Source organism: Uloborus diversus, chromosome 4, assembly GCF_026930045.1.
Source record: "Uloborus diversus isolate 005 chromosome 4, Udiv.v.3.1, whole genome shotgun sequence".
Lineage (NCBI taxonomy): Eukaryota > Metazoa > Arthropoda > Arachnida > Araneae > Uloboridae > Uloborus > Uloborus diversus.
Window position 1 is genome coordinate 76,078,859 of NC_072734.1, and position 17,940 is coordinate 76,096,798.

General features: G+C 32.3%; 1 protein-coding gene across 4 annotated transcripts in view; it reads left to right on the forward strand.

Annotated features, from left to right (window-relative positions):
* Window positions 1-443: 443 nt before the first annotated feature.
* LOC129221583 (anamorsin homolog) overlaps window positions 444-17,940 on the forward strand; it is a 35,630-nt gene continuing 18,133 nt past the window's right edge. The window contains exons 1-4 of one of the 4 annotated variants that reach the window (XM_054856091.1): window positions 444-497; window positions 11,174-11,328; window positions 13,736-13,885; window positions 15,930-16,006. In XM_054856091.1, coding sequence (XP_054712066.1) covers window positions 11,175-11,328; window positions 13,736-13,885; window positions 15,930-16,006 — 381 coding nt within the window. In that variant the 5' untranslated portion in view covers window positions 444-497; window position 11,174. Of the gene's footprint in view, window positions 498-998; window positions 1,127-3,085; window positions 3,181-4,332; window positions 4,371-11,173; window positions 11,329-13,735; window positions 13,886-15,929; window positions 16,007-17,940 lie in introns of those variants that run through there. The other 3 variants (XM_054856092.1, XM_054856093.1, XM_054856090.1) reach the window with 3 other exon arrangements.

A 17,940-nucleotide genomic window follows, 5' to 3' on the forward strand; every position in this document is an offset into this window, starting at 1 on the left:
AATGCATAATGCGGTCTCAGTTAAGTAGAGAACGGTCAATGCAATGTAAATCTAGAAATTCAAAATTAAAGCTTCTGTCTGATGATATCACTTCCACATCCTGAAAAAAAGATCCTTTTGTCAAAATTTACCTTCAATTCCCTCATATGGATTTTTATTTTGCTTTTGGTGTAACTTTTCTCTTGAAAAAATTTGTTTCGTAACTGCAATTTGAATGTGACCCCCGCTTTCCCCCCTCACAGTGTCTTGGGGTGCGTTCGACGAGCACGACCGAGAGCGACCGGTTAGTTAATCACGTGACAGCTAATGATCACGTGCTCCAATCAACCAATCAACTGCTTAGAATGGTAACCGCTGTGGTAACCGGTTGATCATAGAACGCTTTGGTTAGTAACCAGTTACTTACCGGTCGACCGGTGAGTTTCGTCGAACGCAACCTTGTTTTGTTTATCGTTTGTGAAATCGCTGTGTGTTGCGTTAACACAGGTTTTGGCAAGGTAATAAAAGGATATTACATTTGTGATAACTAGAATTTTGTTGAAACTATTGATTTGACAAAGCAGATATCATCTAAGTTATTATGCTTGCAGACTACAGTGATTCAATGCTTACATTGATTTCATCACCGTAGCCAAATTATCACGTGTTTTTGAAATACACTCTAATTTTTATATAGTCGTTAATACAGGAGTTTTAAACGCAATTTTGAATAAATGGTGATGAGTTTTTGTTACTGTTAAGCAGACAGTATAACTGACAACAGCAATGTCTGAAAAAGAGTTTATCTTGCCACACGATTTGATAGGCATTTAAAATGATCATGTTTGGGGTCTGCATTCAAAATCATTCTTTATCATGTTTAATAAGTAATACAAACTATTTGTTCTAAAAATTTGCTTTTAGCACAGTAACAGTTTCAGCGGGCTCGTGATTTATAATAATACTGGGCAACATAAAATAGACTTAGTAGCAATTTCGTTACAGGTTTTGTTGCAGTTTCTTTATTTCAAGGATCATTGTTGAAAGTGGTGGTTTTAGTTAACTGTCCACTTGATTTTTTTAACAGCCCCAGTTTTCAGACAAATTTCCCGCGCCCCGGCCGAATTACTTCATGTCCCGGAAAAAGGTAAATTTGATTACAGATGACCAAAAATGTCCAAAATTAATTAATTATGAAGGCTTATTTCAAATAATAACTTAGTCATTCCTGTACCTCAGAGCCAGACATAGGGCCTAAGTTCAAAAAATGCAATTTTCTGATTATTACTGCATTGTATGCTGAATCCTAACCCATATCGAGCCATTCAAACGTAATTCTAAAAAACACCCCTCTTTTATTATTTACCAGTGTTAAAAGAGTGCGCTTCCTATCCTTTCCATGCGCCCGACAAATGTTTTTCCTATCTCCTGCAAAGTAGCGGTTATGTGACTTCCATTAGTCTGGGTCTGAGGTACAGATTTGTAGCATTGACTTGTGAAATTAATATTGGATTACCTTGTGAGGATTTTAACAACAATATTAAAAACAAAAAAGATTTTCTAAAAAAGTTCTAGCCAATGCAAAGAACATGTAAATATTGTTCAAATTTTTAGTTCTCGTTGAAAGTTTTTCTCCGTGCTAAATTAACTTTAAAATATTAACATGTAGGAAATAAAATGTTTAAATGTATTTGTGCTTGTGTCATGTATTATTTATTACTCTTGGTTTACGCTCAAAATTTGTAACCATTTATTCACAGCATTGGGAATGAACTACCTTCTAAAATACTCTAAAAACCAAACAGGGGTGTGTACCCTTTTGAATAATTGTCACTCTGGTGAGGGGAGGGGGTAATCCAATGTCCCGGTTGAATATTTCAGAAATCTGGCAAGCCTAGTTAGGGCTAACCTAACTTGGTAGCGTAATAATGCTGCTGCCACATATATTTTGTTTTCTGTATGTGGTATAATAAACCTCATTTACTGGCCCTCATTAGTCCAGGTCAAATTTGAAGATATTTTTCCCTTAATTTTTTGTTCACAATATTAATACAAAAAACCTGTCTACAGTGATACTGTTGGTGTTGGGACTTTAAAAAAATATCGTAATAGACAGGTTATCGTTATAGACAGTTTGATTATTCATGCTGACATTTTGCTGGAGCCAAAAAAATATTGTTATAGACAGGTTATCGTTATAGACAGTATCGTTATACACAGATTTCACTGTATTATAATAATTCTGTTCACAAATTAAAATTATGATAGCAAGATGTTATAATAAGTACACTACACATTCACTTTTTGCTATCTATGGATGCTGAAGTGTTTTTGTGCTTGTACTCCAATCAAACACAGAAAGCGGAAGACATAAGCCAATTCTTTGTTGAAAAATTATATATTTTTTAATGTCCTGTAAACTAATTCTGCATGTCAATTTTATGTCATTTTAGTACAAAACAAGAGGTTTTTTTTTTGTAATAAATAGTATATTTATTTAAGGATTTTGTTTGCTACCATCTATGTTATCCAGATTATTTGGATTTTTGATTATCTGGATTGCCTTTGGTCCCAATATGTCTGGATGAATGAGGTTGTACTGTATCAGGGTTATTTGGTTTAAATCCCTTGATTTTTTAAAAAAAGACATGTGGTTTTTTTTCAAAAATAGTTTTTTTTTTCAAAAACTTTGTTTTCCCTCAAATGTTTTCATAAGTTTCACATATTATTGCAAAGAGTTAAATCTAATTGATGCAAAGTAACTAGCAAACCTATATAGATAAATTATAGATTTAATAAATTAAGAAAGTTACATTTTTACTTCCTTTTACAAAAAAAGAAGTACAGTCGAACCTGCCTATCTCAAACCTGCTTATCTCGAAAACCTGCCTATCTCGAAATTTTTTAATTTCCCTGCATTTGCAGCCAAAATTTAATGTCTTTCCCATGTTTATCTCGGAAAAAAAAATCCCCAATACCTCTATATCTCGAATTTCAGCAATGCTGTCATTTTCGGATTCGAAGCCCAGTAATCTTCAAAGCAACTAACAACGTTTCTTGAACACAGAAACAGTAGCATTGTCCTCAAGGGCAGAGAGGGCAGTGGAAAAAAGAGAGAAATGCACCCTGTCCAAGAATAGGCAGAGGGCTGATAGTGGGACAATGAGGTGAGAGATGAGTTTGACAGATTTGATATGTTGGGTAAGTTTTTCAAGTTCGTGGTTAATGATCATTATCAAATTAAAAACCGTTTCACTTTGTTTTCTGGTTTAGATTGTGTTCTGTGGTTGCTCTCTTGCTTGAAGTTGTGATTGCTTAGAAAACCGAGATGATAGGCGTGAAAAGAAAGTTAAAGATTCTTTCAAATGATGAAAAAGAAAAATTCTAGAATTTTTGAATGGCAATCCATTAATTTAAAAAAAAATTAAATTGCTCCCAAGTTTAGTACAGCTAGCATGCTTTCAACAATAACAGAATGTCTGTGGAGCAAAAGTTTCAGTCAAATAAAACAGCAATATAAAATTCGAGTTTTCCGGATGTGGACGAGTGCGTTTTAAAACATACACATGTGGACTGGCCAGATGTGGAGCCTTAACCGATGTGGAAATTGTGGATAGCTTAAGAGTTAGTTATTGCTCTTTACATTTTAATCTTTCGCACGTATTGTCTTTAGTATAAAATTCAAATTTCCATCATAAGATTCCAAATTTCAATAAGTTTCTCAAAACCTCCGTATCTCGAAACCTCTTTATCTCGAATTTGTTTTCCTTCCCGTGAAATTCGAGATAGACAGGTTCGACTGTATTGCATTCGCGAAAAAATTTTCACTGAAAAATCAGCCTTAATTTCCATTTTTCTCACCCCCAAATGAATGTTTAGTTTTTTTTCCGACCTGACCACACATGGCCTAGGAACCTACAGACACCCGAAATATCCATTTTGACGACTCCCAAGTTAATTACAATGAATTTTCTCGTGACGTCTGTACGTACGTATGTGTGTATGTATCTCGCATAACTCAAAAACGGTATGTCCTAGAAAGTTGAAATTTGGTACATAGACTCCTAGTGGGGTCTAGTTGTGCACCTTCCCTTTTGGTTGCATTTGAATGTTTCTAAGGGGGCTTTTGCCCCTTTTTGTGGGGAAATCATCGTTAATTTCGTTGTAAACTCAAGTGGTGTTATAATTTGTCGGACACTTGGCGATATATCGCCAGTCTTATGGTCGCCAACTTGGCGACAAGTTTGGCGATTTTTGTTTTTTAATTTGGCCACTGTTGGTGATATTTAGAGAGTAAACAATTGAATCACATTAAAATTGCCAATAATGGGGAAATTACATTAAATTGGAGTAAAAAGAAGTCATGTGATGCACACATCAGCTCGTTTAAGGTAATGGAAGTTCATTAAATAGTTTTTCTTTCGTTTTTTTCTTTTTTAATCAATGCATCTTTTTTGTTAGGTATATAAATATGCAAGGAAGAGAATTTAAGATTTTCTAAATTAGACGGAGAAAAAATTAAGTAGCTTTTTTTTATTTATTCAATTATCATTATCTTTTGTCTTTTGCGTCTCAGTAGTCCAAAGAGAATATTTCAACCAAAACTTCATTTACTATCTAATTTGCTTGATTACTTAAGATAGATTATGTACCATTGAAGCAATGCATTGTGTAAACAATTTTTAACACTAGAATATTTAAATAGAAAGAGCAAAAAAAAAAACTAAAGAAGTCCACGAACACTTAGAGCAATCATAAAATTGCACTTTTACCTGCATACTTTTTGTGTCCCTGATAGGCGATGCAGTCAGAGCAAGAAAAGAAAATGTATAAAATTATGAAAATATTCATAATGTCTACAATATAGAAAACATAATGATTTTCTTAAAACCTACTTGTCCTGTTTCTATAATTGTTCTCACTAATACACTAGGCAAATAAATTGCACTATTTTTAACTTTTTTAAAAATCTTTAAACAAAATATGCATTGCTGATCTTTTGATTTTTAAAGTTGTGTAATGTACATCAGAGTTCTGATTCATTTGTAGATACTGTAAAATACTTTCCATGTTTGAGAATGCATGATTTTAATTTTACTTTTTTATTTATAGTAGATATTTATGATTATGAGGTAATTAATTTACCAGAATTTATTCTTGGCTCTTAGTAATTAATAATGCCTGAACTATCACAGTTAATTATTTCTTTGATTATTTATACCAAGACCTATTTACATATTGTATTTTTTTTCAATAGTTAAAGATTTTCAAACAATATTCTCCTACAGAAATCTCTAAGTACGAGGAAATGAACTTACAAGAATTACTCTTAATTATTTAATTAATTACGAAAAAATTATGTACAAATATGAATATTAAACGTTCCTTAACAATAAATTCATGAAATCTTCATGATTTTTCATAAAAACTAGTTTTTATACCAACCCTGTACTGTATTTATGTATCTCTTGATCCTTTTGATTCAATACACCAACTAGTAGCTTGTATGTTTCATTGCTATGTATACATTTTTGTATTATTAAAAAAATAACAAAATGATGCTCAAATGTTTGTTACATTTTTTGAAGTAAGTATCAATCCTGTAGTCACACTCCTTAGAGTATAATTTGATCATGTATGCCATTTTAAAAAATAATTGTTTTTTTTTTTTTTCTTGTTCAATTTAAAGTTTAGCGTTAATTTATTTAAATGTGTTTGCGTGGCTTCTGTCTTTAGTGCAATGAAGAAGTATTGTTTAATATAGCCACCATGTTTGGTTGTGACTTTCTGAAACATTGCAGACTACTTCTTAGTCAAGGGAGGAAAAAAACAAAAGTTTTATGGAACGATTAAATCTTAAATTTCAGCTTATGAAGATTTTTATTGTATTTGTACTTGTGTTAGCATCTTATTTTCGGCATTTCTTGGTGGCAGTTTAAGTTTTACAATTAAGCTAATGTCGATTTGTGTTGCAGATTATTTTTTGATTTTTGATCTGCATCCTGAACTGATGAAACAAACTCAGCTACCGGGATGACACCCAGAAACTGAATTTTCTTTCTTGTTATGGACTCCTCAGTTTGGGATAGTCAAATCAAACTTGAGGCAGATGTCATCATACATCAAACATAAGGCAGTTGAAATTGAGAGTGTCAACTAGCTGGCAGCTAAAATAAATTTAGCTTAACCTTAGCCTTTGCTTAAGGGTGATAATTTACTGCTAAAGGGCCATTTCACAATATTTTGTCCAAGTGTAGAGTCTGCAACATGACACTTTTTTTTTTTGGCCATGTCTATTTAATTTACTGTTTGATTACCACATTGTCTTATTGTGAGTCTGTGTGGTAAGACCTGTTAAAGTTGTATTATTGTTTATATATATTTCTTTATTATTGTTTGGCAACACTAAGTAGTTATTGAAGTTTTACAGTGGCGATCATCTAGTAAGTTGGAATAAAGTTTCGCTAACAATGTCTTCGTCTTTTCATCTTTATAGTTCAAAGTTAACTCTGCTAAGTAGATACATAACCTTAATATGTTACTTAAAGTCATTAGGTTATGTAAAATTTATCAAGACCAGTGGCGTAGCTACACTTTCTGCCGCACGGGGCGGTTCCTCAATTTGCTGCCCTTTTTGATGGGAAATAGTTGAGACATTAAGGAACCAAAAATATTTTATGTAATTAGATTTTTATGAACAAGAAAATAAACTTTTTTTTTTCCTTTTGATTTTTCTTATAGAAGGAAAAAAAAAGAAACTAGAGCCCCACCGAAGTATTACAAAAGTTATGTCAAAATTCGAATTCAATTAATTTTTAGTAACTCTTATAGAAAAGATGCTTGGAGATCCCTTCAGATTTTTTTTTTTTTTTTTTTTTTGTTATCAAAATTAAAATTAGTTTTATGCATTCTTTGGTGACCTTAGGGGGTCAAGACTTCTCCAGGAAATTTTTCGAAAGAAAGAAAAATTTTCTTGTGTTCTTTCTGAAGTGTTAAAAAAGTAATTTTAGGCTATCTTTGAATACGTGAAATAATGAGGAAGGGTCGGGGCGCTGTCCGGAAAGCTTTTCAACAAAACTGAAAAATTCGTAAAAGCAGGCTGCATCTGGTGGTGTAAGGGCATTCCCTTTCTCCAACAAAGACTGGATTATATTTCCGAAATATTTTCAACTTGAAATCAATTTTAGTCTATCTTTGATGACGTTAAAGATAATAGGGAATGTTCAGGAGTTCCCTGAAAATTTTTCGATGCCGAAGTTTCAAAAACGCAATTGTAGGCTATCTTTGACGCCATTCCAATGTTTCCAAAAAATATGTTGGGAAGTCAGATAGTTTTTCCGTCTCCCCTTGAAACTTTTTGAAAATGACGTCCTAAAAACGCGACTTCAGCCGTTGCTTGACGGAAAACGGTTTGATAGGGAGTTCAGAGAGGGATTTCCCACCCAAAATCTTTTTCGAAACTGTTGCTCATTTTAAGCTCTTTATCACTGAGAAAAAAAGGTTTTGCGGGCTTCCCTCAGAAATTTCTAAAAACGAAATTTGGAGTCAACTGTGATGACGTTAGGGGATTTCATGCACATCTGGGGTCTTCTTACCTTAGAGTTTTTCTGAAGTTTAAGTATCAAAAACCCAACTTTAAGCTATTTTTGGAGAAATTGGATGAGATGTGGATTTTAAAGCTTGAAGTTGATGTCCTAAATACACACTAGACTATATTTAATCATTATACAGGAAGAGTCAGGGTTTGACCTCCCCCAGAAATTTGATGGTATTGAAGTTATAAAAATTCAGTAATTAATATTAGGCTAAAAGATGAGATGTGAAGGGATGGGGTGGGCGAATGAAATGTTTTGAGACTTAAAGCCTAAAACTGCACGTTTGGGCTGTTTGGTGACGTTAAGGGGGGATACGGAAAAATGTGACATTTATAGAGGGTTTTACAATGTAACTTTAAGCTGTCTTCGGTGGGTCATTCAATGGTAAGTGACTCTCCTCCGGAAGTTTTTCCAAATTAAAGTCCTGAAAATGCATTTTAAGCTTTGTGACAGTTGGAAGAAGCGTAATAGTTGGCGAAATTTTCCTAATTTAAAGTTTTAGAAAAGCAAATTCCGGGTCAATTTGGTTTCTCATAGGGAGTTATAGCTCCTTGTTGGATCCATTCTTGAGTGTCTAACATAATGTTGACAAAATCAAAAGTTGCCACCCAGGCTACGAGTAAGACTCACCCCCTCCCCTTCCCTAGATCCGGTACAGCTATATTACCAAATTTGGATGATTATCTTTTTCACTAATAGAGGTCGAAATGTGAAATTCTTTGATGGAGATCATTTTAGTAATCAAAAACCTTACCTTAAAATGAATGACTAAATATGAAACTCAGTGTATAAAGGTATTAGTTGATCTAATCCTTTAGTACAAGCAGTTATTGTTAGAGTTGTGAGTTTGTTTTTTATAAAATTAACATAAAATTCATTCTATCTTGGTGAAAATTTTGTAGTCAATGACCAATCAAAGCAATTGTTGAAACAGATAATGCTATCCTGAAAATGAGCAAGAAATCGCGCACTATTTGAGACCTCCCTCCTTTTACTCTTGTTGCCACTTTGCTTTTAAAAAAAGTTTTTTTTTGTTTAATATGGTGGTTTCCTAGGTTAAAATCTAACTTAAAATCAATTAGTAGCTTCATCATATAACGAAAGGTTATGAAAGTAACTGTTTCCTCCGTAACAGTTAACCTTAACAGCAAAAAGAAGGAAAAAATATGGTCCCTTGACTTCACACTATCACCTCCCTCAGTCTGTAGTTTCAGACGAAAGAAGAGAAAAAACAAACAATAGTGCTCAGATATCCACAAGAAAAACACATGTTTTGTATTAGAGTAATTTTCTTATCATTGTCGTACTAAAACCTTACAATTCGAAGACTTTTTTTTTTCCTTTTTTGCCTACAGTAATAGATTAAAAGCATGATTTCCTTACATTAAAAACGTGTTAAATTTTTTCGCATCAAAAGTGTGAAATTGCCGCCCCCCCCCCCCCCCAAAGTGCCGCCTGGGGCGGATTGCCCCCTCCGCCCCTCCCTAACTACGCCACTGGGTAAGACAACCTCAAATTTACTGCTATTCTGTTAAAAAAAAGTTATAGCAATTGCCTTATTTTTAACACACTTTTATTAGCTTCACTTGTATGTTTGTGAGTAATTCTCCTTTGGACTAAGAGCTAGTGGCTTATTACTGTTAGTACATTCTACCACTTTATGAGCGTTCGTAGCCTAGCGGTCTAAGGCGCGGGTATTCGCTGACGTTCACCTCCGGGAATCATTGGGCGTGCGTTCTAATCCCGTCTACACCGAAATTAAATTTATAATCTTGCAACTCGATTTTCGCTCACTTTTTGTGATCGAATTCTTTTAAAATTTTGAATGCAACCTCAGACTTGATGACAATGCAATATTCTATGATCAAATTAATTTATTAACGATAAGTTATTAGTTTATTCTAATTAACACCCTTTTATTAGCTTAACTTGTACATTTGTGGGTCTAACTTTCCTTGGGACAAATAGCCAGTGCCATATTACAATTACTTACAACGTACAAATCAGAGTTGCGGAGTGTAACAATGTTTGCACATGAATTTACCAGAAAGCATTCAAAATGTCTGATGCAAATAATGCAATAGAATACTAAGATGCATTCTAGAGACTTACCGAGTACTCGGTAACTACTCGGTACTTGGCCAATTTGCCGAGAACTCGGTACTCGGCCAAATTCTGATCAGAAACTCGGCCAATACCGAGTAGTTGCAAAAAATTGAATATTGTCCAAGACAGATACTAAAATGTCTAAAAAAAAGAGCAAGCATTATATTTTGCAATCATTTACAATTAAAATTTGTAAGTCAAATTTAAATTTTGAGAGTAATGCAGTTTATAATGCTTCAATAGAATAAATCTTTATTTTAATGTTCCCAAAGTAAATAAAACTTTTTATTAGAAATTATGCAAAAAAAGGTAAGTATAGAAAATATGGTATTTTTATGTTAAAAATGGATTTTTGCTACAAACAAAAATTAGGTATAAAAAAATATAAAATACCTTTGCTTAAAAAATAAAAGGAAACAAAACAACGTTAAAAGCACAGTGCATGAACACTGTAGACATGTGTTTTGGCGTTACAAGGAATTCCTTTTTCAATGCACAAAATGGGAGCTCGTGGATTTAAAGACATCCGACAAAAGTCAGATTTTTTTGTCAAATGTCTTTACATTCTTTAACTTACATGTTATGCACTGAAAAAGACGTTCCTTGTAACGGGAAGGGAGGGGGGCAGAAACACGTGTCTGCAGTGTTTCTGCATATTTGTTTTATCTGCTTTTAAGAATTATTTATGTTTGGCGGACTAGAACTATGATTGGTATACAGTGAAACCCCTCCTAACAGACACCCTTCAAAGGCGGACACCCCTCTTATGCGGACAATTTTTAATTCCCCAGTTCCAATGAAAATAACATTATTAAACCCCTGTCCTGCGGACAAAAAAATTGTCCTGTTAGTGTCCGCATTAGAGGGATTTTATTGTTATTTGTTTTAATTCCAACTTGATTAATCATACCTTTTATTTATTTATTTTTAATTTTAAAAATAATTTTTTTGTAAAATTTTTGGCACAAACAAAATTGTTTATGTAATGTGTAATTAAATTTCAGAAGGAATTTAGTTTTAAAAACTATTATATGGACCAGGAGGTCTATACTACTATTCCAATAAGTTCAAAATTCATCACATGTGTGTCGGTGGTTCTTGAAACATAATTGGTACTTGGTAACTCGGCCGAGTGGTGAAAGGCCGAGTACTCGGTAACTCGGTACTCGGCGACTTGGCCAAAGTGCTACTCGGTACGTCTCTAATGCATTCCATTATCAGAAATAATAGTTTAAAAAACTAAAATAACACAATTTAGTAGCAAAATGAACTAAACAGTTAAAAATAATCTTTGGATGATAAGAAAATAAAGTAATTGACCAAGCACTTAATTTTACTGTAATAGAAAAAAAACCGTGAGGGCTTCTTATCATTTGTCTTAAATTTCTTCCACTTGTTATCCATGCAAAAATATAAATAGGCAGCTTTTTTTAGTTAAAAAAAATTCTGTTTACTGAAGTGCATTTTTTCATGTTTGATTTTTTAATTTTCAGTATGAGTTCTATACCTACATCTGGCCAAAAGATATTGCTGTTATGGGGAACGTTTGTCAAACAAGGCCATTTGATGGAAGTTGTTGAAGAGCTTCAAAAAGCAGTTGGAGACAAAGGACTGGTGGCTGTTGAAAATTTGGAACGTTTAGTTGTGTGTAAGAAAAAATTTCAAAGCTTTGTATCCTTAAACATCATCACTTGTATTTATTTACTTTTACTTAGTTCATTCTTTTAGGATAGAGACCAACAATGAAAATTTAGTAGCCCAAAAATATAATTTTAAAAATATATTTTTATATTGCAATTTGTAGGTTGTTGTATCGGTGTTTTTATGCCAATATAGCAGAAGCTTATATTTTAGGATTCAGTTGCGTAGTCAAAGGGGAAAGCCATATGCTGTCCCACACTTTTTAATTTCAATAATCCACCCGTGTATAAATGTCCTTTAATCTTTTATTCCTTTACTAGACCTCTCTGGTATAATACAGATTGTCTATGCCTTATTGATTTTATAATATTAGGTGGAACTGTTGTTGGTGGGGGTTTTTTCTTCTTTTTTTCTTTTTTCTTTCTTTCTTTTTTTTAAAATCAAATTTATCTATACAATGCAATTACCAAGCTAAAAAAAAAAATTGTTCTTTAAACAAGTGTTTGATTTTTTTTTTTTTTCAAATTGATTCTGAATGTCAAGAAAAACTTCTTTTAAAATCAAAATTCATCAATTTGAGTCAAATTACCTAATCAAATATATTTGATTGTATTCTTTCTAAAATAAAAAAAATTGTTTCAAATTTGGCATCCTGTGATGTAAGTAATTTTGGGAGAAAAATATTTCCTTGCAGAGATCCTTTCCCAAATTCATAATTTTCCACTTTTTATTTGTTTGCATTTATTTATTTATTATTAAATAGTGGCACCCGCACGGTTTTGCCCGTAGTAGAAAATTAAAAGGTCTTTTGGTTTGCCTGTATATTTACAAATAATATATGATGAATTTCTTGCCAATTAGCTTGCCCATGTTACGGTTCCACATTATGATAACTTTGTAATTTACTCATCCATCTTATGATAATTTTGTTCGGGAAAATATTCCTAAATTGGAATAGAAAAAGAACAAAATCGAATTTTTGAAAAATTGCTTCAAGGTGCACACCCCCATGCTACAAACTAATTCTGTGCCAAATTTCATGAAAATCGGCCAAACGGTCTAGACGCTATGCGCGTCACGGAGATCCTGACAGGCAGAGATCCAGACAGAGACTTTCAGCTTTATTACAGTGCCCGCCGCTTATTAAAATCACATTCGTTCTGAGGACATTTGATTTAATAAAGCGGCTGATTTTATAAACCGGCACTCATGCACTGAAAAAAAATATAAGGTTTTCAAGTATAAATACTCTAAAAAAGGAATAAATAACGATTAGTTGTATTTTATTTTTAGTCTAGTTGTATTGTATTATTTTAGTTCAGTTGCAATATACAGTGTATATTTTAACTTACATAAGGTACATTTTAAAAATTTCACAAGGGTCTTAAAATATTGACTTATTGTTGTTTGAGTAAGAGAATTTGAAAGTAAAGATTGAGAAATTCCTAATTTAATTGCAGCATCACACTAACTACATTTAGGAAACTTGTCATACTTATTCAAAATTTCGGATTAATCTTTCACACTCAAGTCATCACGACTTGCTAGCTAACAATTTTAACTTAATTGTAAAAATGAACTGTCAACCCCTGTAGATAGCTGAATGTGCACGAACTGATTGAAACTCAGTGGTCAGGCTGCAAGGCGAAACAGATCTGCGAAGAGGAAACAGGCAGCACCAACTAAATATATGGCTCTGAAACAGTTCTCTTGTGACTGCTTCATTCTTCTTCTTCTTTTTTTTTTTTTTTCATTCAACTCTCCAAGAAAAAAAATGTACAACCTTCACCTTTTCGTTTTTGTTTATATGAATTTGTTATTTTATTAGTGTTGCACTGTTTTAAATCTTGAAAGAAAAAATAAAATCCTGGTTCTATTCAGAGAAGAATTAGTATATGCTCTCCGAAAGTTTGATTTTATAAAACGGCGAGGATGATTTTATTAAAGGATAATTCTAACATATTTTGATATAGTAATGATTCTGTTCTTTCAGATTTGATTTTATAAAGCGGCTGATTTTATAATCCAGTGATTTTATTAGTGGCGGGCACTGTATTAGTAAAGTTTTTTAGACCATTATTTTGTTAGATGTTATCATAATCTTTTCTTCTTTTTTTTTTTTTTTTTTTTTTTCTCGTTATTTGTATGAGTTAAGTTAGAAAATTTTGTAAGATAAATAAAGATTTAATTTATGTAAAAAAATGTTGTGATATTTCATGTATTGTTTTTCTTTTTTTCCTAATTTGTGAACTGTTTGGTCAGTCATATTTTTTTATATTTCATTTACAATCCTAATATTTTGATGATTAAACAACAATTGTTGCCGTGCTCGCAAGAACCAATCTTTTTTTGACTGCAAATGTAATTATAAATATTTATTACTGTGAATCTGCATTTTCTTATTTATTTTGAAGCTGATCATGCTAGTTCTTCATTTGACGTGATTTATTGTGGAACTTTAACACCAACCCAAACATTTCATCCTGCTGAAATATTTGCTGAAATTGCTCGTGTTTTGAAGCCAGGAGGAACAGTTGTGATTAGAGAATCAGTATCAACACAAGGTTTGTATGTAGATTTTTTTCCATTAGATTTGTGTAAAATTATTTTTAAAACATAAAGATAAAAACCAATCTAATTGCCAACACCAATAAAAACCAATCTTAAAAATCATGCTTTAGAAGTTGAATTTCCTGAAGGAAAATTTGCACTGATAGTGTTAAAGCTTTGATCTTAAAATTTTCAATCTAAAAGCTGGGATACTTAGTAAAAATAAATCCTGTAAATTTGAAGGGCTTTACTAAGGAAATTTATGTTTAGTACTTTAATCATATAAATCATGCAAAAGTAAAAAAACTTTTCTTAACAAATTATGCGTAAATTACTTCTGAAAAAACATTTAAAAACCTCTTTCATTAAAATGCAAGCATTTTTATGCTAGTGTTTCACAATTGTAACTGCATTAAATTAGATGTGACATCAATGAGACAACATTGTTTGGTTTGGTAATTGATTTTTTTTTTTTTTTTTTTTTCCAAATCTGTAGCAATTTCTAACAAATATTTTGAAAAGGGGAATAATTTAATGGTGACCATGTTTGTTAAGATGTAACTAAAATTTTTGAACAGTTTATAAATGGATTAAAAATCCCAGGTAAGTAATACAGGAAAGAAGTATGAAATGCATGCTTTTAAAATTAAAATTAAAAAAAAAAAACTTGGAACTAGTATTACTAATTAATAGTTTTTTTTTTTTGCCTGGATAATTGAAAAACTCAAATTAGATAATCCACATTAAGTACAAATTTATTTAAAACAATCAGAATGTACGTGAAATACACCGCCAGCTCAGTCATTTCCAGCTGAGGACTGCAGTTTCGTGCTTATTAGCTCTCATCAACCCGGCTTAGGAAAGTGACTGAGCTGGAGATGGAAAACCTCTTAAGGAAGCCAAGAGTGCGAAACAAACTGGTAGCTAATATAGAATTAGCAGACCAGACGAGTGACCGAAGCAATGGTTCGGTTCAACTCGAAGATTGAACGTGAGGCAAGGTATATTCAGTAAATTACCGCCCATTAGCCAGGGCTAAAGCAGAAATACGTGGAAATACACTGCCAGCTCAGTCATTTCCAGCCGAGGACTGCAGTTTCATGCTTATTAGCACTCATCAGCCCGGCGTAGGAAAGTGACTGAGCTGGAGATGGAAAACCTCTTAAGGAAGCCAAGAGTGCGAAACAAATTTACTGAATCAGAATGTACCTATTTTTTAAATTGAGAAACAAAACAAGTAATAATAATAAATAAATAAATAAAACTAATTACAGGCAAATTATTAAGAGTTGTGCAATGTTAATTTTGCTTTCAATACTGTACTACAAATGGCTGCAATTATATTTTAATTTCAGATTGGAAAGAGCTATACAAATATTTAGAATAATTTGAAGTGTGCACTTCTAGCAGTGGTGTTAATATTTCAAAAAAGGTGTAACTAAAATTTTACAATTTACTACTTGTATAATGAACTACAATTATTATAAAGTTAAATATGTGCTATATTTCTTGGAAAAGAAGTTTGATAACTTAGCTGTTATTATTATTTTATTTTTTTTTTCAATCGCACAAAGGTTGTCATCACTGATTAGTGCTGTACTTTCAATATAACTTTTCTCCTATGTAAAAGTATCTGTCACTTACTTATACAATTGATGTTAATGCCATTAATTAGTTATGTTCACTTTTGTTAATTATTTTTAGGTTTTAGTTGTAATTTAAAAACTAATTTGTTGCTTTTTTTTTGGTTAAAAATAAAAAGTGAATAGTAAAAGAGGAGTAGCTATAATAAATTTTCTGCTACGTGCCACATACTACCAAAAGCATTTTCCACCCTTGATCTTTCATTATGTTCCCAACTTTTTGTAAAATAATCTTAAAAATTTTACATGCATCTTGAGCCACATCTTTAATCATGTGCTATAATGTATTCATTGTTACCTTTTTATTTTACTTGAGTTTGATTGCAAGTTTTGTAAAGTAATAAATGTGTATTTTTGTACTTTTTAAGCTTTATGAAAAGCATATTCATGGTTCTTTCTTTAACTTTTTCCACAGATAATGTACCAAACCTTCGAACAGCCTCTAAGCTTGCATCTGCTTTGAAATTCTCGGGATTCATCAACATTAGCCAGGTGATATATTTTTGACATTTTATTAAAATATTTTCACTACTTATTTTTTTTTTTTTATCATTGTCATAACTTTTAACTTATGAGAACTACAGTACCACTAAAAAAATCATTCTGCATAGGAAGGTAAAGAGCAATATCTGCAGAAAAGAGTTTTTGCGACATTTGAAGGAATGTGTTTTGGATTCTGTACTAACAATATTGAAATGTTGGAATTTGACGTTTTTTTTCCATGCTTTTTATTCAGCAGAAACCGAATAAATAAGTTTGTGCATTAAAGCTAAAATACAAAAGATGACAAAAATGCAAATAAATTAAAAATTTGCACATACTACCATTTACCTTCCCACAGCAGTGTTAAAAACCATTCATTACTTACGGATCCCGAGTGGAAGGGTGGTTGGAAAAATCTCTTGCACAGTCAAGTGGTTTGGTAAAGATCATTTATGTCTGGAAGGTAAAAAATGTATTATTAGACTAAGCTGATTTTTACTTGTTTTACAAAGAATGAAGAATGTAAAGAAGCACACTATGTACGACATGTTTCATTTTTAATTAGTATTGCATCATGTATTAAAAAAATGTCGAAAAAACATTCAATCTAGATTCCAATTTTTTAGTAAATATTTCTTTTCACAAAAAAGTTTTAAAAAGTATCCTCATGTATATAATAGCGAATATCACTGATCGAGTAATGCTCTGACGTCACCAACAATGAAACTCGCGCTATAGCATGATAATTTGATAATATTTTCTGGCAAAGTTTGACATGCAGGAAAATGCTTTATTTTGACAAGGCTGAACTGGATCCTGTAACTTAACTGTTTTACTGGTAAGACTGGTAAAAACGAAAAAGTGGTCAACAATTAACGCTATCTACTGGAGTTTAAGGTTAATTCACTGGAGTTAGGGTTAAAATTTCAACTATCAAACTATCACCAAACAGGCAATTGCAGCCATTCCTATGTTGGACAGAGCTGTTGTTCTTTGAAATTTTGCTTAAATGAGCATAAAAATTATGTGAAAAAACAACAGTGGAACAGGTTTAGTATTGCTCAACATTGCTGGGAATCAAATCACTCCTTTGATTTTAATTCTTATGATATTATCCAGAAATGCCCAGATCATGCTTCAGATCTTGATTTTTGAGAGTCTTTCCGCATTCTGGAGAATGGTTATAATGTAGTAAGTGATCTTAAGCAATTCGGTATTTTTCTGCAATTTGGCTTCCCTTCGTATAATTGTCCCCCCACACTTGTTCTTTGCACTACTATGGTTTTAGTCATACAAGTGTTATTGTTCTGTCCTTCTTAATTACTTTTATTTGTCTTTACATTTCCATTTCTTGTTTTATTTTACAAATATTTAGCAATTTGTTTTACTGTCTCCCCATAACATAAATTTGTTACTAATTTATTCTTTAGCGGTTTCATTTTGTCAGCAGAATTGATTATTATGGGATTGTTGATGAACTTTATTTTGCTTAAGACTGTCCCATTTTATGAAAAAAACTTCCTTTACCCAATAGATGGCGCAAAATGTTGCACCCTGGTTGTGACGAAAGCATCATGCTCGTTGTACGTTTTAGCCGCAAACTAGTTTTACAACTGACAGGATTTACGCGACATCCAGAAAAGGGGACAAACCGGAATTTGTGTGGAGGAGATATTGTTCTTCAGAGGAGTCAGTGAGGAATGTCTTTCATTGTTCGAAACACACCCCTCAAGTGCCTTCAGGCATTGACAGCGCGAAGGAATCGGAAAAGCAAACAAAACCGCTGCAGAGAAATGAGATGAGAGCATTTTTGCTTCGATTTGAAGTTTAGATCAGAAATGATTTCGTTATACTAAGGGTTCATCTTTTTAACCGCGGAAACTTCGGTAAATTTATCGCTACATATTTTAGAAATGTCTTCTTTTTGGCTATTAAATCTACTA